At 42.7% G+C, this 26,329-nt stretch overlaps 1 protein-coding gene across 1 annotated transcript in view; it reads right to left on the reverse strand.

The window, feature by feature from the left end:
* Window positions 1–26,329, reverse strand: part of MCM3AP (minichromosome maintenance complex component 3 associated protein) — an 888,504-nt gene that overhangs the window by 429,473 nt on the left and 432,702 nt on the right. The window contains 1 exon segment of the mRNA XM_030208795.1: window positions 2,717–2,869. Within this exon segment, the coding sequence (XP_030064655.1) occupies window positions 2,717–2,869 (153 nt within the window).

The raw sequence follows: 26,329 nt of genomic DNA on the forward strand, positions 1-26,329 counted from the left end.
TTGACCCTTCTATTCTGTCCTCCAGTGCTTCAAATCTCTTCGCAGCCACCATGTTATCCAACTCTGTCAAAGAGGCTGTCTCTTCCTATTCTACTACTCTCTCTTCTGCTCTGGATACTCTCGCTCCTCCCATTCATCGTTCTGTAAGGCTTACCAAACCCCAGCTTTGGCTGACCTCTAGAATCCGCTACCTACATTCCTGTGCCCCCTCTGCCGAACGCCTTTGGCTGAAATCCCGTGCCCATGACTTTATACATTTCAAATTCTTGCTGACCTCCTTCCAGTCTGCTCTTTCACTTGCCGAACAGGACTACTACATCCAGCTGACACATTCTCTTGGCTCAAACCCTCAATGTTTCTTTGCCACACTGAACTCTTTCCTCAAAGTGCCTTCACCTCCAACTTTCCCTTCACTTTCTCCCCAGACTCTGGCCAAGTACTTTCATGATAAGGTTCACAAGATTAAACATGAATTCTCAACCAAGTCACCTCCACCTCTCCTTCAACCCCTGCCTCCTTTTCTGAAATCATTAAAGAGGAAACTACAAATTTTCTTTCTCCTCGAAACTAACTACCTGTTCCTCTGATCCTATTCCCACTCATCTACTTAGCATTCTCTATCCTACTGTCATCCCTTTTATCTGTCATATCCTCAATCTTTCACTTTCCACTGCGACTGTTTCTGATGCCTTCAAACATGCTGTAATCACATCACTCCTCACAAAATCTTCATTGGACCCTACCTGTCCTTCCAACTATCGCCCCATCTACCTTTCTTATCCAAGATACTTGAACATGTTGTTAACCGCTGTTGTCTTGACTTTCTTTCATCTCAAGCTATTCTTGATCCACTTCAATCTGGCTTTCACCCTCTTCATTCCATTGAAACAACGCTTGCTAAAGTTTCCAATGTCCTGTTCCTGGCCAAAGGTCTCTATTCTAGCCTCATCCTTCTCGATCTATCTGCTGTTTTTGACACTGTTTATCATAGCCTACTCCTTGATACGCTGTCCTCACTTGGGTTTCAGGGCTCTGTTCTTTCCTGGTTTTTGTTCTCATCTCTCCCTTAGTACTTGTAACGTATACTCTGGTGGATCCTTCTCCACTTCTATCCCACAGTTGTTGTACCTCAGGGATCTGTCCTGGGACCTCTTCTTTTCTCCATCTATACTTCTTTCCTTGATACTCTGATCTCATCCCATGGTTTTCAGTATCACCTTTATGCTGATGACTCCCAGATCTACCTCTCCACACCAGAAATTTCAGCAAGAACCCAGGCCAAAATATCAGCCTGTCTGTCTGACATTGCTGCCTGGATATCTCATGTCATCTAAAACTAAATATGACCAAGACTGAGCTTCTTATCTTTCCCCCTAAACCAACCTCTCCTCCTCCCCCATTCTCTATCTCTGTGGTTAACACTCTCATCCTCCGCCTCATCAGCTTGCAACATTGGGGTCATCTTCAACTCTTCTCTCTCCTTCTGTGCACATATTCAACAGGTTGCTAAAACATGTCGTTTCTTTTATCATCACCACAATTTTTCCTTTCCTTTCTGAGCACACTACCAGAACCCTTATCCACACTCTTATCACCTCTCGATTAGACTATTGCAACTTGCTTCTCACAGGTCTCCCACTAAACCATCTCTCTCCCCTTCAATCTGTTCAAAATTCTGCTAAACACGACTTATATTCCGCCAGTGTCGCTATGCTCATATTAGCCCTCTCCTCAATTCACTTCGCATACAGCTCAAACTGCTCTTATTGAGTTACAAGTGCATTCACTCTGCAGCTCCTCAATATCTCTCCCACTCTTATCTCTCCCTACACTCCTCCCCGGGAACTCCGTTCACTGGGTAAATCTCTCTTATCTGCACCCTTCTCCTCCACTGCTAACTCCAGACTCCATTCCTTTTATCTTGCTGCACCATATGACTGGAATAGACTTCCAGAGCCGGTATGTCAAGCTCCATTTCTGGCAGTCTTCAAATCTAGGCTAAAAGCCCAGTTTTTTGATGCTGCTTTTAACTCCTAACCCTTATTCACTTGTTCAGTTTTATCATTCCCACCTTAGTAATTCCCTAATCCCTTATTTGTCCTGTATGTCTGTCCTAATTAGATTGCAAGTTCTGTCGAGCAGGGACTGTCTCTTCATGTTCAAGTGTACAGCACTGTGTACATCTAGTAGCACTATAGTAGTAGTAGTAATGTCCCATATACTGTTGGTGAAGGTGGTTTAGAGTGTAGGAGCCTCTAAATACTACCAAACTGCAGATAACTTTGCCTCTAAGGCAGGGGTTCCCAAACCTGTCCTGGGGGAACCACACAATGAATATACATAAGAGACTTGTATACCAAAGAGGCAGTGTATGCAAATCAATCTTATGAATATTCATTGTAGATATCCAGAAAACCTGACTGGCTAAGGTGAAATCCTGCTCACCTTTCCTTGCTATTTTGATCAACACTGCTTGCACTTTGAGTAGTTTTAAAACTTGCATTCTAACTGTGCTGATCTCATGCAACATGAAATCTACACAGCTAATCTACAAACTTTGAAAATGACACTGGTGCTTGACAAATTGCAGGTGCCTTGGTAAATATTTCTGGATGCTGTGGCACCCTGGTACCAGGGATAATGAAAAGTGATGGATATTGCTGAGATTAGCAATCTTAGGCATAGATCACAGTGTTTGTGTGATTTCTTTACTCACTGTTGCATGTATTTACAGTAACACTGAAGTTCTTGTAAAGTTTCCTTTGCAGTCTCCAAGATCTCCTCCTCAAGGAAGAAGCTCATCAGGTGGGTACATACTTCTTGAGAACATCGAGCAATGCGAGCTCTCTTGTCATCTTCTACAGCATGCCTGGAAAACACCAAAATCAGGGGGGAGGCCAGAAAGATGTCACCAAAGGAAAGAGAAAGATAAGTTTTAAAACAAAATCTAGACATTACAATCTATATTTATGGTTCTAACTTATGCTTTGTAATTTAAAAATCAATCGTTTTTTATTCAGGTCGTCTCTTACCTCATTCTTCACATTCCAACAAATCAGCTTTAAATACTAATTTTTCATATTCTAACAAATCAGCTTTCAATACTATCACTTTAATATCTACCGAGTCAAAATCCAAACCCAGCAGTGAATGCTTTTTTAAATACCCACCGTGACAATAATAAAAAACAAAGAAACAAAAACACATATGTTTAGTGCTGCTTTAAGGAAAGGTGATGGTGTTGAATACACATGGAGAGGGCTTTCTGCAATGACTACTGGACTGCAGGGATAATCAGCTTCTATCTGTATTGTTAAGCAATTTAATTTAGGGCAGCCTCTTTTCTATTATATGTGAATATTGCCACTATTTTTCAATTCTGTCAGTACTCTGGGATGAATTCAGTCCAGTCCAGGCGATTTGCTACTCTTCAATTTGTCAAATTGCGCCAATACATCTTCCAGGTTTATAAAGATTTCATTCAGTTTCTCTGTCTCGTCAGCTATGAATACCATTTCTGGCACCTGTATCTCTCCCAAACCTTCCTCAGTGAAGATTGAAGCAAAGAATTCATTTAATCTCTCTGCTATGGCCTTGTCTTCCCTGAGTGCGCCTTTTACCCCTCAGTAATCTAGTGGTCCAACTGATTCTTTTGCCAGCATCTTGCCTTTCATATACCTTAAAAAAAACCTGTTTACTATGTGTTTTTGCCTCCAACACAATTTTTTTTTTTCAAAGTCCCTCTTTGCTTTCTTTATCAGCACATTGCATTTGACTTGACATTTCTTATGTTGTTTCTTATTATTTTCAGTTGGATCATTCTTACATTTTCTGAATGATTTTCTTTTAGCTCTAATAGCTTCCTTCATCTCACTTTTTAACCATGCCAGCTGTCGTTTGGTCATCCTTCCTCCTTTTTTAATATAAAGAATATATTTGGCCTTGGCTTCCAGGATGGTATTTTTGAACTGCAAACACGCCTGATGCAAATTTTTGACCTTCGCAGCTGCTCCTCTAAGTTTTTTTTTTTTTTTTTTACAGTTCTTCTCATTTTATCATACTCTCCGTTTTGAAAGTTAAATGCAAACGGATTGGATATCCTGTGTGCACTTAAACCAGAGCTTGCACCAGATCATGCACTCCACTAAAGACTAGGCCTAGAATGTCCTCCTCTTGTTGGCTCCTGTATCAGCTGCTCCATAAAGCAGTTCTTAATTTCGTCAAGGAATTTTACCAACCTAGTGTGCCCAGTCAATATCAGAACAATTGAAATCACCCATCGTTATTGTGTTCCCCAGTTTCTTAGCCTCCCTAATTTCTGATAACATTTCTACATCTGTCTATTAACCCTATCATAGTACACCTGTTCATACCCACTCCAATCAATCAAGATGACTTTTATTCTCTGTAATAATTGTGATGCTTTATTTCCAAGGCACACCATCTGAAGGCTTAAGGCTTGTCTTATCTGTCTTCAGCTTGCTAGTATAAAACAGGAGCTCAGCAAACTTAAAAGTTCCAGGGGAGATCCGGGAAATTATAGACCGGTGAGTCTGACGTCGGTGCCTTGCAAAATGGTAGAGACTATTATAAAGAACAAAATTACAGAGCATATTCAAAAGCGTGGATTAATGAGACAAAGCCAATATGGATTTAGTGAAGGGAAATCTTGCCTCACCAATCTAATACATTTCTTTGAAGAGGTGAACAAACATGCGGATAAAGGTGAGTCGGCTGATATTGTGTATCTGAATTTTCAAAAGGCGTTTGACAAAGTACCTCATAAAAGACTCCAGAGGAAACTGGAGAGTCATTGGATAAGAGGTAGTGTCCTATTGTGGAATAAAAACTGGTTAAAGGATAGAAAACAGAGAGTAGGGTTAAATGGTCAGTATTCTCAATGGAGAAGGGTAGTTAGTGGGGTTCCCCAGAGGTCTGTGCTGGGACCGCTACTTTTTAACATATTTATAAATGGCCTAGAGATAGGAGTAACTAGTGAGGTGATTAAATTTGCTGAATACACAAAGTTATTCGGAGTAGTTAAATCGCGGAAGGATTGTGAAGAATTACAAGAGGACCTTACGAGACTGGGCGTCTAAATGGCAGATGACGTTTAATGTGAGCAAGTGCAAAGTGATGCATGGGGGAAAGAGGAACACGAATTATAGCTACGTCATGCAAGGTTCCACGTTAGGAGTCACCGACCAAGAAAGGGATCTAGGTGTCCTCGTTGATGATATGTTGAAACCTTCTGCTCAGTGTGCTGTGACGGCTAAGAAAGCAAATAGAATGTTAGGTATTATTAGAAAAGGAATGGAAAACAAAAATGAAGATGTTATAATGCCTTTGTATCGCTCCATGGTGCGACCGCACCTCGAATATTGTGTTCAATTCTGGTTGCAACATCTCAAAAAAGATATAGTGGAATTAGAAAAGTGCAGAGAAGGGCAATGAAAATGATTTATTTATTGCATTTCTATCCCACATTTTCCCACCTCTTTGCGGGCTCAGTGTGGCTTACAATAAGATATGAATAATGGAAATACATTTGTTACAACTTGGTTATGGGTTATGTTGTACAAGTTATGCGAGACCATCGAAGTATCGTTAGGAGTATAACAATGGGACATCAACATTGAAACATTGGAAAGAGACAGTGGGAAGCTTAAAGGGCAGTGTTAAGACACTAAGACATATGGTTTACATAATTCTGTGAGTAAATGTATGAGTGCTGTGGTATTGCGGGGGATGAGGGTCAGAAGTTGATGTATGATGCATTGATGATCAGTGAGTGTAGTGTGTTTTGGCTCTTTCCATAAATTGTTTCAAACAGATGGGTCTTCAATAATTTGTGGAAGGAAGCTTGTTCGTAAATCGTTTTTAAGTTGCGCGGCAGTGTATTCCAAAGCTGCGTGCTCATGTGAGAAAAGGTTGACGCGTGTAGCGTCTTGTATTTCACGCCCTAGCAATTAGGGAAGTGGAGGTTGAGGTATGTTTGGGATGATCTTTTAGCATTTCTGGGTGGTAGGTCTATCAACTCGGACATGTAGGCTGGGGCTTCACCGTGAATGATCTTGTGGACTATTGTGCATACCTTAAAAGTGACGCATTCCTTAAGTGGAAGCCAGTGTAGTTTCTTTAGTAGTGGTGTTGCCCTTTCATATTTTGGTTTTCCGAAGATGAGTCTGGCTGCTGTGTTCTGGGCTGTTTGAAGTTTCCTCAGTATTTGCTCTTTGCAGCCTGCGTATAGTGAGTTACAGTAATCCAGATGGCTGAGGACAAGGGATTGTACTAGGTTGCGAAAGACGAATCTTGGGAAGAATGGTCTTATCCTTTTCAATTTCCACATGCAGTAGAACATCTTCTTAGTTGTGTTGTTTGCGTGAGTTTCGAGTGTTAGATGGCGGTCGATAGTGACTCCAAGGATTTTTAGCGTTTCTGAGATTGGAAGGTTTAGGTTTGGTGTGTTTATCGCGTTGAATTCATTTGTGTTGTATTGGGAGGTGAGTATCAGGCATTGAGTTTTTTCTGCATTTAGTTTCAGACGAAATGCATCTGCCCACGTGTTCATGAGGTATAGACTTTGATTGATTTCGCTGAAGATTTCTTTGATGTCTTGTTTGAAAGGGATGTATATTTGTCACATCATCGGCGTATATATATGGGTTGAGGTTATGGTTTGATAGGAGTTTTGCTAAAGGGATCATCATTAGGTTGAAAATAGTTGGTGAGAGAGGTGATCCTTGTGGAACTCCACATTCAGGTGTCCATGCCTTGGATGTGGTTGAATTTGATGTGACTTGATACGAACGTAAGGTTAGGAACCCTTTGAACCAGTTCAGGACATTTCCTCCAATGCCAAAGTATTCAAGTATGTGTAGTAGGATTCCGTGGTCGACCATGTCGAAGGCGCTTGACATGTCAAATTGTAGGAGGAGTATATTGTTGCCAGTTGCTATTATTTGTTTAAATTTAGTCATAAGGGTGACTAATACTGTTTCTGTGCTATGGTTCGTCCGGAATCCTGATTGGGCATCATGCAGTATTGAATGTTTGTTTAGATAGTTTGTGCGTTGTTTAGTTACCATTCCTTCGGTTATCTTGGTTATTAGTGGTATAGATGCTACTGGCCTGTAGTTGGTTATTTCGCTTGTGTTTTTCTTTGTATCTTTGGGAATTGGGGTGAATAAGATTTTCCTTTTTCTTTTGGGAAGAGTCCGTTTTGTAGCATGTAATTTACATGGTTCGTTAGGTCTATTATGAATTGTTGAGGAGCAGATTTCATGAGGCTATTTGGGCATGTGTCTAGTTTACAATTGGATTTGGCATATCTTTTGAGAGTTTTAGAGATGAGGTCTTCTGATAGTAGTTCGAATTTGGTCCAGGTTCTGTCTGCTGGGTGTGTTCCTTCTTCTGGATCTAGACAGTCTAGAAGAGTGGCGTATTCTATAGGATTAGCGGGTATTTTGTGTCGTAATATAATTTTCTCCTTGAAGTACTTTGCAAGGTTGTCGACGTCTGGTATATCTTTGCCGTTGTTTGTAACCGGTGTGGTGTCTAGCAGTTTGGTCACGAGGTTGAAGAGTTTATGTGTGTCTTTGTAGTTTGGTCCTATTATTGTTTTATAATGTAGTCTTTTTGTCTGTTTTATGGTGTATTTGTATTTTCTCCGAAGTAGTTTCCAGTCGTTTAGTGTTTGTTCGTCTTTCTTTTTGTTCCAAGTTCATTCTAGTTTCCTGGCTTGTGTTTTAAGTTTTTTCAGCTCTTCGGTGAACCATGGGTTTGCTTTTTTCCTGTGTGATGTTCTGGTTTGGATTGGGGCGATTTTGTCTAATGTTGTTGTACAACGATCGTCCCATTCTTGGAGGAATTGGATGGTGTCAGCGTTTGCTGTCCATTCATTCTGGTAGATCTGTTGCCAGAATGTTGTGGGGTCTATTTTTCCTCTCGTTGTGTATGTTGTTCGCTCATGTTTATTGGTCGTGTTTAGATGTGTTTTTCGCCAGCAAAGAGTGACATTTGCTTTATGGTGGTCTGACCATAATGTAGGTGTCCATCTTGTGTCAGTGAGTATGATAGTTGAGTCCGATTCGAATTTGTTCGTTATGATATCTAGTGTGTGTCCCACGAGGGAGGAAGTGACACTGCATCTGGTGCCCATAAATTGGGAAAGTGTGTCTAATGGAGTGGAGTGGAGGAGTAGCCTAGTGGTTAGTGCAGCGAACCTTGATCCTGGGGAACTGGGATCGATTCCCACTGCAGCTCCTTGTGACTGTGGGCAAGTCACTTAACCCTCCATTGAACCAGGTACAAAATAAGTACCTGTATATATGTAAACCGCTTTGAATGTAGTTGCAAAATACCACAGAAAGGCGGTATATCAAGTTCCATTTCCCCTAATGTCTGAGTGGGTGCCCACCTAAGCAGTTTGGTCTGATATTATAGCTAAAGGGGAGGGCAGCCACTCAAAACTCAAAGTCCTGGATTTCAAACATGCTGACTTTTCTTCTCCATCCCGCGGGAGGTGGTGGAGAAGAAAACGGTAACGGAATTCAAACATGCGTGGGATATACATAAAGGAATCCTGTGCAGAAGGAATGGATCCTCAGAAGCTTAGCTGAAATTGGGTGGTGGAGCCGGTGAGGGGAAGAGGGGTTGGTGATGGGGAGGCGAAGATAGTGGTGGGCAGACTTATACGGTCTGTGCCAGATCCGGTGGTGGGAGGCAGGACTGGTGGTTGAGAGGCGGGGAATAGTGCTGGGCAGACTTATACGGTCTGTGCCCTGAAAAGGACAGGTACAAATCAAGGTAAGGTATACACATGAGTTTGTCTTGTTGGGCAGACTGGATGGACCGTGCGGGTCTTTTTCTGCCGTCATCTACTATGTTACTATGACTTTAGTAAAATGGGGAAATTCATAAAGAAGGAGTTGATGGGCGGATATATGAGAAGTGGAAAGGCAGTGGTCTAGACTGAAAGGAGCTATAAATATGATTAACCTTTACGTAAGAAGAATAAATAAAAGCAAGAGAAAAAGGAAACTGATATGGTTCTCCAAGTGGCTGAGAAAATAAAGGCTAAAGAGTTGGCTTCATGCATAGGCGGTCGGTGGCCCAACTGTTTGGGGAGGCTAAAGGGGGCGGGGTTAGGGGTGGGGCCAGGGGTGGGGCTTAAATCCATAATTGTCTGATCACACACAGAAAAAAAAATAAATGTCACAATTAATACCTTTTATTAAATTTAGATATTAGCTATGTATCATATGTCAAAGAATAAAGTGGTTGCTCAAAGCATATACTAACCACAATCGCTCAACTGCAAAACATTATGCACAACTTTGTGCAAAAACACACTCTGAACCTTACTGTACCATAAATATTACACTGGGCAGAACCTAATACACCAATATACCACCCATACGGAAAATGTAGACCGTCAACAATATTGAAACAAGGGATCATAATATCACAATTCTCATGTAGAGCCACAAAACATCCTAATTCATGTTTAATGTGGGATAAAATGTCATAAATAAGTAAATAAACTTTTAATGTTGAACACCTAATTCTCAAAGTGGACATATTCCAAACACTATAATGAAAATAAATGATCTTTTCTACCTTGTTGTCTGGTGACTTTGTTTTTCTGATTGTGCTGGCCCAGTATCCGATTCTGCTGCTATCTGTCCTCTTAACTCTGTTTCCAGGGCTTCCTTTCCATTTATTTGTTTACTTTCCGCCTTTCTTCTTCATTTCTTGTCCTACATCCGTAAGTAAAAGCTGGGTCCTCCGCAAACTTGACTGTCCAGTGGATCCAGCTTTTACCTATTTTCTTCATCCATGTGCAGTTTTTCTACTCTCTTCCTTTTCTGTCATCTCATCTCCTTCCTCACTCCTCCCTTCCCCTCCATGTCCAGCAACCCTCCTCTCCCCCCTACCCTCCCCTCCATCCACCCATATCCAGCAACTCTCCTCTCCCCTGCCCTCTCCTCTCCCCTTCTTCCACCATGTCCAGCAACCCTCCTCTCCCCTTCTTCCACCATGTCCAGCAACCCTCCTCTCCTCTTCCCTCCATCCAGCAACCCTCCTCTCCCCTCCCGTCTGCCCTGTTTCCTTCCTGCCCCCCCCCCCCCCGCCGTACCTTTAAATATAGTTTTCTGGAGTCGCGGGCAGCCGGCATTGAAGACATCGGCAGGCTTACGCCGGTTCTAGCAGCCTTCCCTTCCCTCGTTGCAAGTCGGATGATGGCTCCGCCCTCGTAGAAACAGGAAATACGTCAGAAGAGGGCGGAGCCATCATCCGACTTGCAACGAGGGAAGGGAAGGCTGCTGGAACCGGCGTAAGCCTGCCGATGTCTTCAATGCCGGCTGCCCGCGACTCCAGCAAAACTATAATATTTAAAGGTACGGCGGGGGGCGGGGCAGTGGCGGGCTGGGGAGGCTTAGCCTCCCCAAACCTCTTATACGGGGCGCCTATGGCTTCATGAAATACAGAAAAACGCAAGAAGAGGAACACAGACGAATACCGGATGAAACTGAAAGAACCAAAGAGAGATATACGTCTAGTGAAAGTACAAGCGGAAGAACAAATGGTTAGAAATGTAAGGAGGGACGACAAGAATTTTTTCAGGTATATTAATGAAAGGACGACGACTAAAAATTGAATTATGAGACTGAAAGATGCTGTGAACCACTGTGTGGATAATGAGGAAAAAGCAAATGTGCTGAACAAATACTTCTGTTCTGTGCTCTTGGAAGAAAATCCTGGAGAAAGACCATGATTGATTAGAAAAGGTACATATGAGAATGCAGTGGATATAGCACCATTCACAGAAGGAAGTGTTTATGAACAACTTCAAAATTTAAAGATGGACAAAGCCATGGGACCGGACGGGATCCATCCCAGAATACTGAGAGCTCAGAGAGGTTCTAGCGGGTTCTCTTCAAGATTTAATAAATCCTTGGAGATGGGGGAAGTTCTGTGGGATTGGAGAAGAGCAGATGCAATTCCTCTTCACAGAAGTGGTGACAGAGAAGAAGATGGAAACTACAGGTCGGTAAGCCTCACTTTGGTTATTGGAAAAGTAATGGAAGCGATGCTGAAGGAAAGGAAAGTATATTTCCTGGAATGCAATAGATTACAAGATCCAAGACAACATAGTTTTACCAAAGGTAAATCGTGCCATACGAATTTGATTGAATTCTTTGACTGGGAGACCAGAGAACTGAATCAAAGACGTACGCTAGATGTAATCTATATAGATTTCAAGAAAGCCTTTGACACGGTTCCTCATAGGAGGCTCTTGAAAAAACCTGACAGGCTGAAGCTAGGACCCAAAATGGTGAAATGGATTAGGAACTAGTTGATGGACAGATGCCAGAGGGTGGTGGTTAATGGAATTCACTTGGAAGAAGGAAAGGTGAGTAGTGGAGTGCCTCAAGGATCGGTGCTGGGGCTGATTCTGTTCAGTGTATTTGTGAGCGACATTGCCGAAGGCTTAGCAGGTAAGGTTTGCCTTTTTGCAGATGATACCAAGAATGGACACCTTGGAAGGACCATTAGAAGAATGGTCTAATGTTTGGCAATTAAAATTCAATTCAAAGAACTGCAGAATGATGCACTTAGGGAGTAGAAATCCAAGGGAGACGTATGTGTTAGGCATTGAGAGGATGAACTTAGGAAGTAGAAATCCAAGGGAGACATATATGTTAGACGGCGAGAGGCTGATATGCACAGACAGGGAGAGGGATCTTGGGGTGATAAAATCTGTGGACCTCAAGGCGTTGAAACAGTGTGACAAGGCAGTGGCTGTAGCCAGAAGAATGCTTGTCTGTATAGAGAGAGGTGCAACCAGCAGAAGAAAGGAAGTGTTGATGACCGTGCACAAGTCATTGCCAAGGCACCGCCTGGAGTATTGTGTCCAGTTTTGGAAGCCTTATCTTGCTAAAGATGTAAGAAGACTTGAAGAGGTACAGAGGAAGGTGACAAAAATGGTATGGGGCTTGCGCCAAAAGACATATGAAAAGAGACTGGAAAACCTGAATATGTATACCCTAGAGGAGAGAAAGGACAGGGGAGACATGATACAGATGTTTAAATGCTTGAGAAGTACTAATATAGAAAATTTGAGATTTTCACTTCTATCAATAGATATTCGTAAGATTTAAAAAAAAACTGGTATATCCTAGAGGGACACCAGTGTTTCAGAGATAATGAATTGATGATAGCACACACTTGTGGTGAAAACATCAAAGAGAATGTTGCACTATCTCCACTTCCTACTCACATATGCACAACGATTTGTATCCGGGACACCATCCCTGTGGTCAGTGCTCTGTTTGCCCCTTATTCCTACTCATATACACACAATGATTTGGATCCGGGACACTATCCCTGTGGTCAGTGTTCTGTATGCCCCTTATCACTGTCCATCAAAAATGTTGTACACCCACTCACTGGTAAACAATAAACCCTGAAACACCATACATAAGTATATAAGTATTGCCATACTGGGAAAGACCAAAGGTCCATCAAGTCCAGCATCCTGTTTCCAACAGTGGCCAATCCAGGTCACAAACACCTGGCAAGATCCCAAAAAAGTACAAAACATTTTAAACTGCTTATCGCAGAAATAGTGGATTTTCCCCAAGTCTATTTAATAATGGTCTATGGACTTTTCCTTTAGGAAGCCATCCAAATCTTTTTAAAACTCTGCTAAGCTAACTGCCTTTACGACATTCTCTGGCAACGAATTCCACAGTTGAATTGCACGATGAGTGAAGAAACATTTTCTCCGATTCATTTTAAATTTACTACATTGTAGCTTCATCGCATGCCCCCTAGTCCTAGTATTTTTGGAAAGCGTAAACAGATGCTTCACATCTACCCGTTCAACTCCACTCATTATTTTATAGACCTCTATCATATCTCCCCTCAGCCGTCTTTTCTCCAAGCTAAAGAGCCCCAGCCGCTTTACCCTTTCCTCATAGGGAAGTCGTCCGAACCCCTTTATCATTTTCTTTGCCCTTCTCTGCACCTTTTCTAATTCCACTATCCTGCTTATAATCGAAAAACGCCTATATTGCGACCCAAATCGGGAGATGGGCGTCTTTCTCCCGTGGGCGCCCAAATCGGAACAATCGAAAGCCGATTTTGGGCGTTTCCAACTGCAATCAATCGCGGAAACGAGTAAAATTGACGGGGGCATGTCGGAGGCGTGGTGAAGGCGGAACTGGGGCGTGGTTATCGGCCGAGAGATGGGCGTCTTTAGCTGATAATCGGAAAAAAGGCGTTTTTACCACGATTTTGGGTCACTTTTTTTGGACCCCTTTTTTTTTTTTTTTTCACGAACAGGTCCCAAAAAAGTGCCCCAACTGACCAGATGACCACCAGAGGGACTCGGGGATGACCTCCCCGGACTCCCCCAGCGGTCACACTAACCCCCTCCCACCAAAAAAACCCCACTTTAAAAACTTTTTTCCCAGCCTCTATGCCAGCCTCAAATGCCGTACCCACCTCCATGACAGCAGAATGTGTTCTATCCTCTGACAGCCTTTCCCTGGTTCTGATGTGGGTCTCGGGTGAGTGTGACACCTTTTCTGTTATGCGCACTGCAGAGTCACATCAGCAATGCATTGTGGTGGGTGTAGGGTAGTGGGCTCCGTGATTCCAGTTGCTTGTGGCAAATGCTCACGATGTTGGTAGTTGGTAGGCTCTACTCCCATGGTGCTTTTCCCCCTGCTGACTGGGTCAGAGCGTGCCCTGTTTTGTTTCCGGTAGTCCATGAGGTAGTGGCCATTTTTGTACGCCAGTTTTAGACCCCTTTCACGTGTTAGCCACGTTACAGAACTTAGTTCTTACCTTGAATGTGGCTGAAAGAGGGCACTGTACACCATTCTGCCAGCTCTGACCTACTGCTAATCTCAGTACCAGGGAGACTCATTGCCAGTGGGGCACAACCTCTGATCTGCAGTTAACTGTGAGTAAGCGTGCTTATTCCAACAAAGGACGTTTTCGGAGAGATTGGTCTTCAGGTGTCAACTGGTGTGCCAATGTTATATAGCAGCAACAAGTCCTAGAGGCCTGCGTGTATGCAGGTCCCTGGAGCATTTTTAGTGGGTACCGCAGTGCACTTCAGCCAGGTGGACCCAGGCCCATCCCCCCTACCTATAACACTTGTGCTGGTAAATGGGAGGTCTCCAAAACCCACTGTACCCACAAGTAGGTGCCCCCTTCACCCCTAAGAGCTATGGTAGTGTTGTACATTTGTGGGTAGTGGGTTTTGGGAGAGGGGGGTTGGGTGCTCAGCACCCGTGGTAAGGGAGCTATCCATGTGGGAGCTTTTTCTGAAGTCCACCGCACTGACCTCTAGGGTGTCCAGTTGGTGTCCTGGCATGTCAGGGGGGCGAGTGTAGTATGAATCGTGGCCCCTCCCAAGACCAAATGGCTCGAATTAGGACGTTTTTGAGCTGGGCGTTTTTACTTTCCATTATAGCTAAAAAAAAAAAAAAAAAAAAACAAACGTCCAGCTGAAAAACGTCCATTTTTTTGAAAATACGGTCTGTCCCGCCTCTTCACGTACCCATTTTCGGACATAGATGTCCATGGAGATAGGCGTTCGCGTTCGATTATGCCCCTCCACATCTTTTTTGAGATGCGGTGACCAGAATTGAACACAATATTCGAGGTGCGGTCACACCATGGAGCAATACAAAGGCATTATAACATCTTCATTTTTGTTTTCCATTCCCTTCCTATTAATACCTAACATTCTATTTGCTTTCTTAGCCACAGCAGCACACTAAGCAAAAGGTTTAAACGTATCATCAACAAGGACATCTAGATCCCTTTCTTGGTCGGTGACTCCTAACATGGAACCTTGCATGACGTAGCTATAATTCGGGTTCCTCTTTCCCATATGCATCACTTTGCACTTGCTCACATTAAACGTCATCTGCCATTTAGACGGCCCAGTCACCTAGTCTCGTAAGGTCCTCTTGTAATTTTTCACAATCCTCCCGCGATTTAACTACTTTGAATAACTTTTCTGTCATCAGCAAATTTAATTACCTCACTAGTTACTCCCATCTTTAGGTCATTTATAAATATGTTAAAAAGCAGCGGCCCCAGCACAGACCCCTGGGGAACCCCACTAACTACCCTTCTCCATTGAGAATACTGACCATTTAATCCTACTCTCTGTTTTCTATCTTTAACCAGTTTTTAATCCATAATAGAACACTACCTCCTATCCCATGACTCTCCAATTTCCTCTGGAGTCTTTTATGAGGTGCTTTGTCAAACACCTTCTGAAAATCCAGATGCACAATATCAACTGGCTCACCTCTATCCACGTTTGTTTACCCTTTCAAAGAAATGCAGTAGATTGGTGAGGCAAGATTTCCCTTCACTAAATCCATGTTGACTTTTGTCTCATTAATCCATGCTTTTGAATATGCTCTGTAATTTTGTACTTTATAATAGTCTCTACCATTTTGCCCGGCATTGACGTCAGACTCACCAGTCTATAATTTTCCACGGCGTTACACTGGCCACCCTCCAATTTTCCGGTACCACACTTGAATTTAAGGATAAATTACATATTACTAACAATAACTCCGTAAGTTCATTTTTCAGTTCTATCAGTACTTTGGGATGAATACCATCCGGTCCAGGAGATTTGCTACTCTTCAATTTGTAGCACTGCCCCATTACATCCTCCAGGTTTATAGAGAATTCATTCAGTTTCTCCAATTCGTCAGCTTCGAATACCATTTCTGGCACCGGTATCTCACCCAAATCTTCCTCGGTGAAAACCGAAGCAAAGAATTCATTTAATCTCTCCGCTATGGCTTTGTCTTCCCTGATCGCCCCTTTTACTCCTCCATCATCCAGCGGTCCAACCGATTCTTTTGCCGGCTTCCTGCTTTTAATATACCTAAAAAACTCTTTACTATGTGTTTTTGCCTACAACGCAATTTTTTTTCGAAGTCCCTCTTAGCCTTCCTTATCAGCGCTTTGATTTGACATTCCTTATGCTGTTTTTATTATTTTCAGTCGGTTCCTTCTTCTATTTTCTAAAGGATTTTCTTTTAGCTCTGATAGCTTCCTTCACCTCACTTTTTAACCATGCTGGCTGTAGTTTGGTCTTTTGTCCTCCTTTTTTAATATGCGCAATATATTTGGCCTGGGCTTCCAGGATGGTGTTTTTGAACAGCATCCAGGCCTGATGTAAATTTTTGTCCCTCACAGCTGCTCCTCTTTTTTTTCTCCGTTCTTCTCATTTTATCTTAGTCTCCTTTTTTAAAGTTAAATGCTAACGTATTTGATTTTCTATGTATACTTACTTCAAAGCTAATATCAAATCCTATCATATATGATCACTGTTATCAAGCGGCCCCAGCACCATTACCTCCCGCACCAGATCATGCGCTCTACTAAGGACAAGGTCTAGAATTTTTCCTTCTCTCGTTGGCTCCTGTACCAGCTGCTCCATAAGCAGTCCTTGATTTTCATCAAGTAATTTTATCTCCTAGCATGCCCCAATGTTAATTTACTCAGTAAAATATTGGTGTAATTGAAATCACCAATTATTATTGTGTTGCCCAGTTTGTTTGAGTCCCTAATTTCCTTTAACATTTCTGCATCCGTCTGTTCATCCTGGCCAGACGGACGGTAGTACACTCCTATCACTATCCTTTTCCCCTTTACATATGGAATTTCTATCCACAGTGATTCCAAGAAGTGTTTTGTTTCCTGCAGAATTTTCAATCTATTTGATTCAAGGCTCTCGTTAATATACAATGCTACCCCTCCACCAATTCGATCCACCCTATCACTACAATATAATTTGTACCCCGGTATGACAGTGTCCCACTGGTTATCCTTCTTCCACCAGGTCTCAGAGATGCCTATTATATCTAATGTTTCATTTGGTGCAATATATTCTAACTCTCCCATCTTATTTCTTAGGCTCCTGGCATTCACATATAGACATTTCAAACTATGTTCGTTGTTCCTATTTACATCATTCTCAGTACTTGACAGTATTAATTTGCAATCTGTTGTCTGATTTTTTATTTTTATTTAAGGACACCTGATCTACTACGGTCTCTTTTGCAACCTCACTATCAGGATACCCTATCTTCCCTGTTTTGGAGATATCTTTGAAAGATACCTTATCCTGAACCATAAGCTTTTGAGCGACTGTCGGCCTTCCCCCCATTTCTAGGTTAAAAACTGCTCTATCTCCTTTTGAAATGCTGATGCCAGCAGCCTGGTCCCACCCTGGTTAATGTGGAGCCCATCCTTTCGGAATAGGCCCCCCCTTCCCCAGAATGTTGCCCAGTTCCTAACAAATCTAAAACCCTCCTCTCTGCATCATCGTCTCGTCCACGCATTGAGACTCCAGAGCTCTGCTTGTCTCTTGGGCCCTGTGCGTGGAATGGGTAGCACTTCAGAAAATGCTACCCTAGAGGTTCTGGATTTGAGCTTTCTACCTAAGAGCCTAAATTTGGCTTTTGGTGGAATGCAAAAAGACGTGAGATGAACACAGAGGATCTCTAATTAGAAAATGAATGTTATCTCAAGTGGTGCTTAGATGGGAACTCTGGCTGTAAAAACTAAGGCTGGTGCTGGGCTGGCTTGTACAGTCTAGGTCCCGCATGTAGCAATGCAGTTTAGAATGGGCTAGAGAGAGATTCAACAGAGACTCTAGTAATTTGGAATGTGAGGACAGTGCTGGGCAGACTTTTACAGTCCGAGTCCCACGAATGACATGACAGTTTCAGATAGGCTGGAGTGGGCTTTGATGTCAACTCCAGTAGTTGGAACATAAGGACAGCGCATATGTCCTAGAAACACCAAGAAAGACCATGATCAAGTATATATTTCACGTTCATTGTTGATTTTAATCTTGAATTGATAATGAATGTGACTGGTGGACTGATGGACCGTTTATGTCAGGACTTACGTCTTCCTTGTCAGGGCCCGGGTTGGCAGTGTGGGCAGCCGTGGCGGCACTTGGCTCTGCCCCGTGAGCTGTCGTGGGCAGCTGCCATGGCGTTCTGCTCTCTCCCCTCCTCATCAGCCGTGGTCTCGGGGCTCTGCGCGGCGGCGCGGATGGCCGCCAAGGCTTTGAAGGTGCTGGCTCCCCCCCCTGCAGGTCTCTTATCAGGGAGGGGTGTCTGCTGACATCAGACACCTTTCCCTCTTGAGGAGACAGATCCCTACTCAGTGCCTCTGCTACTTCCTGCCTGGAGTTCTGGTGCATTTCTTTCTCTGTCTGCCGCCTGATTCTACAAGCCTGAACCTGACTCCGCTCCCTGCTAGCCACATGTCTGAGCCTACAAGCCTGAATCTGACTCTGCTACCTGCTAGCCGCCTGCCTGAACCTACAAGCCTGAATCTGACTCTGCTACCTGCTAGCCACCTGCCTGAACCTACAAGCCTGAATCTGACTATGCTACCTGCTAGCCGCCTGCCTGAACCTACAAGCCTGAACCCGACTCCGCTACCTGCTAGCCATCTGCCTGAACGTACAAGCCTGAACCTCACTCTACTACCTCTTAGCTGCCTGCCTGAACCTACAAGCCAGAACCTGACTCCGCTACCTGCTAGCCACCTGCCTGAATCTACAAGCCTGAACCTCACTCCGCTACCTGCTAGCCACATGTCTGAACCTACAAGCCTGAATCTGACTCCGCTACCTGTTAGCCGCCTGCGTGAACCTACAAGCCTGAACCCGACTCCGCTACCTGCTAGCCGCCTGCCTGAACGTACAAGCCTGAACCTGACTCCGCTACCTGCTAGCTGCCTGCCTGGACCTGAAGCCTGACGTTGCCTCTGCTAGCCACCTGCTCCTGCCAAGCCAAATTTGTTTGTGATCCTGCAGCTGCCAAGCCAAGTCTGTTCCCAACTCCTGCTCCTGCCAAGCCAAGTCTGTTCCCAACTCCTGCTCCTGCCAAGCTAAGTCTGTTCCTGTTTTCTGTCCCAGAATCCCTAAGTCCTGTCAGCCGCCAGCACCCAGGGGTTCAACCTCTGGGGAACGGCGGTCATCATAGGTGAAAAACCAAGATTGTTGACAGCTCCTCCCAGAACAGAGGTCACGCCTGCTGGTCATACTTCTGCTCTGGGAATAGCACAAGGGCTCACTGTACCTCCCTGACAGTTCAGACTTTTTTTTCTGCTCCTTTTACTAAGCGATGTTAAGTCCAATGCGGGCTTACCGCTCGCTATACAGGTACTTCCCACCCCTAGTGTACTGTCATTTCCAGCACTACAAAAATTTATTTTATTTTGTATCGCTGGAGTGTACCTGGTGGTAATTGGGCAGTGCCACGTGCTGCCCGGTTACCATCGGAGCCCTTACCACCACCTCAATGGGTGGCTGTAAGGGCTCCCCCCGAAATGGCCATGCAAGTGCTTTACTTGCCATCTGGACATTTCCTGTAGGAAAGTGAGGCTTCCATTTTACCAGCTGTGGTAAAAGGGGGCCTCGGTATTCATGTAAAGAACACGCTGGCACCAGCACCAGTCCCCTTTTCCCACAGCTTAGTAAAAGGGGCCCTACGTGAGACCCTTGGCTTTATTCAAGTGCTCAAAAGTTACACACTGTAACATTTTAAAGCCAAATTCAGATTACTGTCTGGGCAAATTTTGTGAAGAAGGTGATGCAAATGTCCAGCACATCTGGATGAGTCGCTAAGGAGGAGTTCTCTAGATAACTGGGGAAAAAAAAGTTATTTGAATCTCTAAGGAAACAAGAGCTAAATATTTTGAAAGGCTATCTTGCAAAAGGCTAAAATGGAATCAGGAGGAGGAAATAGCTTTTCATAACATGAAGCTACAAAGGTCCTCCACACACTGCATAAGCCACCAATGTAGATCTTCTCATAGCTTGAAGAGCATAGTAGTAAAAACCTGGTCTAAGTATCCATGCTGTCTTAATCTAGCCTTTCAATAGCCAGGCCGAAAGACCAAAGGAGGACAAATCTTCCATGAAAATTGGATCCAAGCAGTGGAAAACTTCAATAAGGGAGAAGAATGGGATGACTATTGAAGGTGACCATGATCCATGTACCACAATCTGTAAGGCCAACTTGGGGCCACCAATATTATTTGGCCTGGATGACTTGCAATGCATCAAAGAACTGAGCTATCATTGGTCATGATGGAAAGACATGAAGGAGATGATCCAGTAGCTATGGTTGAAGGAGTGCATCGATTCCTTCTCAGCTCCTCCATCCTGTGAGGCTGGCATCTGTGGTAATCACCAGCCAATCTAAGAATGACAGGGAAAATCCCATCAACAGACTGCTGGATTGGAGACACCAAAGCATGTTGGATCTTGCCCAAGATAACCAAGACAGACATATTTCGTAGAACTGAAGAAACGGAGACCAACAACTTAGTTATTATTGAAGAGGTCTCATGTGTGCTCTTGCCTATGGGAACCATCGACCCCAGGACTTGTGTGCAATCCCAAGCTCAAGAATTCTGCTGTTGTAAAAGAAGTGTATGTGAGATTGAAGTTTCTGCATCTTTAGAAATGGATGGAAAATTTTCAATGCTTAATTTCTGAAGAGAACTCCCGGATATTCCAATATTCCAGATATGCTTGCTCTTGTCAAATCTGAACATCCAGCCCAAAGACTGAAGAATTTGTAACACATGGTGAGCAGCCTGCAAGCTCTCTTGCTGAAAAAAAGCATTGGTTCACCAATCATCCAGTTAGAGATTAAGTACATAAGTACATAAGTAATGCCATATTGGGAAACGACCAAGGGTCCATCGAGCCCAGCATCTTGTCCACGACAGCGGCCAATCCAGGCCAAGGGCACCTGGCAAGCTTCCCAAACGTACAAACATTCTATACATGTTATTCCTGGGATTTTGGATTTTTCCAAGTCCGTTTAGTAGCGGTTTATGGACTTGTCCTTTAGGAAACCGTCCAACCCCTTTTTAAACTCTGCTAAGCTAACCGCCTTCACCACATTTTCCGGCAATGAATTCCAGAGTTTAATTACACGTTGGGTGAAGAAAACGTTTCTCCGATTTGTTTTAAATTTACTACACTGTAGTTTAATCGCATGCCCCCTAGTCCTAGTATTTTTGGAAAGCGTGAACAAATGCTTCACATCACCTGTTCCACTCCACTCATTATTTTATAGACCTCTATCATGTCTCCCCTCAGCCGTCTCTTCTCCAAGCTGAATAGCCCTAGCCTCCTTAGTCTTTCTTCATAGGGAAGTCGTCCCATCCCCGCTATCATTTTAGTCGCCCTTCGCTGCACCTTTTCCAATTCTACTATATCTTTCTTGATATGCGGCGACCAGAATTGAACACAATACTCAAGGTGCGGTCGCACCATGGAGCGATACAACGGCATTATAACATCCTCACACCTGTTTTCCATACCTTTCCTAATAATACCCAAAATTCTATTCGCTTTCCTAGCCGCAGCAGCACACTGAGCAGAAGGTTTCAGTGTGTTATCGACGACGACACCCAGATCCCTTTCTTGGTCCGTAACTCCTAAAGTGGAACCTTGCATGACGTAGCTATAATTTGGGTTCTTTTTTCCCACATGCATCACCTTGCACTTGCTCACATTAAACGTCATCTGCCATTTAGCCGCCCAATCTCCCAGTCTCGTAAGGTAATTTTTCACAATCCTGTCACGAGTTAACTACTTTGAATAATTTTGTGTCATCAGCAAATTTAATTACCTCGCTAGTTACTCCCATCTCTAAATCATTTATAAATATATTAAAAAGCAGCGGTCCTAGCACAGACCCCTGAGGAACCCCACTAACTACTCTTCTCCATTGTGAATACTGGCCATTTAACCCCACTCTCTGTTTCCTATCTTTCAACCAGTTTTTAATCCACAATAGGACATTTCCTCCTATCCCATGACCCTCCAATTTCCTCTGTAGCCTTTCATGAGGTACCTTGTCAAACGCCTTTTGAAAATCCAGATACACAATATCAACCGGCTCCCCTTTGTCCACATGTTTGTTTACTCCTTCAAGAATTGAAGTAAATTGGTCAGGCAAGATTCCCCACACAAAAACCGTGCTGACTCGGTCTTAGTAACCATGTCCTCGGATGTGCTCTGTAATTTTGTTTTTAATAATAGCCTCTACCATTTTCCCCGGCACCGACGTCAGACTCACCGGTCTATAATTTCCCGGATCTCCCCTGGAGCCCTTTTTAAAATGGGCGTTGCATTGGCCACCCTCCAATCTTCCGGTACCATGCTCGATTTTTAAGGATAAGTTGCATATCACTAGCAGTAGCTCAGCAAGCTCATTTTTCAGTTCTATCAGTACTCTAGGATGAATCCCATCCGGTCCAGGAGATTTGTACTCTTCAGTTTGCCGAACTGCCCCATTACATCCTCCAGGTTTACCGTGAAGTCAATAAGTTTCTCCGACTTCATTCGCTTGACATACCATTTCCGACACCGGTATCCCACCCAAATCTTCCTCGGTGAAGACCGAAGCGAAGAATTAATCAGTCTCTCCGCTTACGTCTTTGTCTTCCTTGATCGCCCCTTTTACCCTCGGTCATCAGCGGCCCAACCGATTCTTTGCCAGCTGTCCTGCTTTTAATATACCGAAAAAAATTTTACTATGTTTTTTTTGCCTCTAATGCTATCTTTTTTTTCGTAATCCCTCTTGGCCTTCTTTATCTGCGCCTTGCATTTGCTTTGACACTCCTTATGCTGCTTCTTGTTATTTCAGACGGTTCCTTCTTCCCATTTTCTGAAGGCATTTCTTTTAGCCCTAATAGCTTCCTTCACCTCACTTTTCAACCAGGCCGGCTGTCTTTTGGAGTTCCGTCTTTCTTTTCTAATTCGCGGAATATGTATGGCCTGGGCCTCCAGGATGGTATTTTGAACAGCGTCCACGCCTGTTGTACAGTTTTTACTCTCTCAGTTGCCCCCCTAAGTTTTTTTTTTTACCGTTCTTCTCATTTTATCATAGTCTCCTTTTTTAAAGTTAAAGGCTAATGTATTTGACTTTCTGTGTAGTTACTTCAAGGTCGATATCAAAAATGATCATATTATGGTCACTTATCAAGCGGCCCCAGTACCATAATGTCCCATCACCAGATCATGCGCTCCACTAAGGACCAAGTCTAGAATTTTCCTTCTCTCGTCGGCTCCTGCACCAGTTGCTCCATAAAGCGTCCTTGATTCATCAAGGAATGTATCTCTTGTAGCGTGTCCTGATGTTACATTTACCCAGTCTATATTTGGATAATTGAAGTCACCCATATTATCACATTGCCCCATTTTGTTCGCGTCTCTGATTTTCTTTTTATCTTTCTGTGTCTACCTGTCATCCTGGCGAGGCAGACGGTAGTACACTCCTATAACCGTTTTTTTTCCCTTTTATACATGGAATTTCAACCCACAATGATTCAAAGGTGTGATTTTGTGTCCTGCTGAATTGTAATCTATCTGAGTCAAGGCTCTCAATCTATCTGAGTCAAGGCTCATTCATTCCCCAATGCAGCCTATTACTACCATGATTTCTGAAAATGTTCTGGGGCTGTGACCCAAAATTGAAAGTGCTTGTCTAACATCACAAACTAAATCTTCCTTAAGATCTAGAGCAGTAAGGTATTCCACAGTGCACTCAGATGCTATCACAGATCACAAGGTTTCCATTCTGAGATGGGAGATCTTTAGACAGCAGTTCACTCTTTTGATATCTTAGAATGGGACGAAAGACATTTTCTTGAGAATCACTAAATAAACTGAATATCCTCCTAGACCACTCTTATCTGTAAGCAATAGAAATCAGCTCTGTTGTCAGCAAGCACCAATTGCAGACAATAGCACAAAAGTAGAGCTGGGGGTGGGGTAGGGATGGGGATAGACCTGGCACCACCAGGATTAACCGTAACTCAGAATAACAGCAAGCCTTTCCCCTATCTCTCTCTTTTTTGAAAATTTTATATTTATACATTTTCAAAATACAATAAAGACAACTTCTTGAGTAACAGAAAGAAATTCCTTATCACAAAACTTATCCACCTCAATTACAAAAGGAAATCAAGCAATAACAAGGAACTTTATATCTCAAAACTTAAGAAAACAAGGAAAAGGAAAAGAAAAATTCAAGAAGGAGGGGAAGAGGGGATTCAAGAAAATACCAGTTAGCAGGAGATAAAAACTGTTAAGGAAATTTAAGGAAATTTCTTACTGTCAGAAACAGTCATTATTACATTAGGACTTTTCATTCACTGAACTAAAGGAAGGAGTGGAGGCTAGGAGGTTTTCTTGCATCGAGGAAATTTTTTAACTGGTCTGGGTCAAGGAAAACATATGACTTCGATTCTAACGTCACAAAACATTTACACAGAAATTGAAGAAAAAACGACCCTCCAAGAGCCAACAATTCAGATTTAAGAGACAAAAAGGCCTTCCCTCTAAGCTGAGTAGCTCTATAGAGATTAGGAAAATGTGAACTTTATGTCCCAGAAAGTCCTTATTTTTATATTGAAATACTAAGTTAACAGCCAGTTCCAATCTGGCTCTAAGGTAAATTTTGGTTTTAATTGATTATATTCAATAAATATTTTTTTGAACAAAGAAAAAATACCTTAAGACAATGATTTTAAATAAACATGGAATATGTTATACATTTCTTAATTGGTTTACTACTACTACTTAACATTTCTAGAGCACTACTAGGGTTACGCAGCGCTGTACAAATTAACGAATAAGGACGGTCCCTGCTCAGAAGAGCTTACAATCTAAAGGACGAAATGTCAAGTTGGGGTAGATGAGATTTCCTGAGAAGAGATGAAGTGATTAGGTTTCTATTTTAAGACAGGTTTTAAACTAAAGTGCTCAAAATTCATATTTTCATGCCTTCTACAACACTAAATTGAGCACCCCCCCCCCCCCCCCCAAGACAGGCTCCAATAGTGCAAAAGCACACAGACAGAATAGTCATTCATCATACCTACAGAACATATAAAAGAAATTTGTCCAGCCTTTGTATTTTGTTCAACTGACACTATTTTGATCAGTTTCCAGCGAAATCACAAGCTAAGCTTCACTTCAGAAGCGCAATGTTGGCAATCAAACATCATTGAACACAAATTTTTAAAAATACACTGACAAAAAAAAACCTTACGATCCTTTTCCCTATCTCAACTGGCATCAGTCACCAGACTAGGAGCAAAGCTAAATCTAGAGCTGGAGCTGCAGTCAGCCATCCACCAACTGCTGGAAATAGAAGAATACCAAATTGTTTGAGCTGCACAGGTGCCTAATGAGGCACAGCACAATTCTGTGTTTTTCATCTTCACCTGCTATCAATGGATACACATAATGCACAATTTCCTGGACTGGTATGATTCTAAGGAAAGTAGCCAATCCAAAACACAGTACCTTGCAGGATCCCCCAAAATAGACAGTTTCTATATAAACAGTGGTTTTCCCCAGGTCTACCTTAAAAGTGGTTTATGAACTTTTCCTCCACTAAATTGAAAAATCCTTTTGAAATCTAGCTACATAAACATTACATATCATTTGGCAAAAAGTTCCAGAGACAAACTATCCATTGAATGAAAATCTATTTTTTCCTATTTGTTTTAAATGTACTACTTTATGTCCCTAATCTTCGTACCTTCCGAAAGTTTAAATAATTTATCTGTGTTTACATGTTCCACTCCATTCGGGATTTTATAGAGCTCTCCCCTCAGCCATCTCTTCTCCAAGCTGAAGAGCTCTAACCTCTTTAGCCATTCCTCATAAATAGAAAAAATAGAAAGAGAAAAATGTAGGCAGATAAAGACCATATGGCCTATCCAGTCTGCCCATCCATGCCATCTACTCTATCACTCCCTTAGAGATCCTATGAGAGTCTTTGCATCCCATTTATCATTTTGGTCTCCTTTCTCTGTACCTTTTCTAGTTCCACTATATAAATCTTTTTTCACAATAAAAGAGGGAAAAAAGCATTGCACACACAAAAATAGTAAACAAGGGTAAGTACAAAAGGCATATAAAAGATAATAACAGATACATAATTATTATTTGTTACATTTGTATCCCACATTTTCCACATATTGCAGGCTCCACTGTGGCTACATAATACCATGAAGGCATTTGCCAAATCCGGTATGGGATAGGTACAAAATGTTTTATTGGGATAGGGAAGATATAGCTGTATTGGGATAGGGAAGATAAGATTCAATCAAGTTGGGTTGAGGTTAAAAGAGTTTGTTAATGTCCAATACGATCTTTTAATAGTGAAGTGTTGCAGGGGTTGAGTCATTTAAGTTGGGCCATTCGGATATGCCC

This window comes from Microcaecilia unicolor, chromosome 7 (genome assembly GCF_901765095.1).
Source record: "Microcaecilia unicolor chromosome 7, aMicUni1.1, whole genome shotgun sequence".
Taxonomy (NCBI): domain Eukaryota; kingdom Metazoa; phylum Chordata; class Amphibia; order Gymnophiona; family Siphonopidae; genus Microcaecilia; species Microcaecilia unicolor.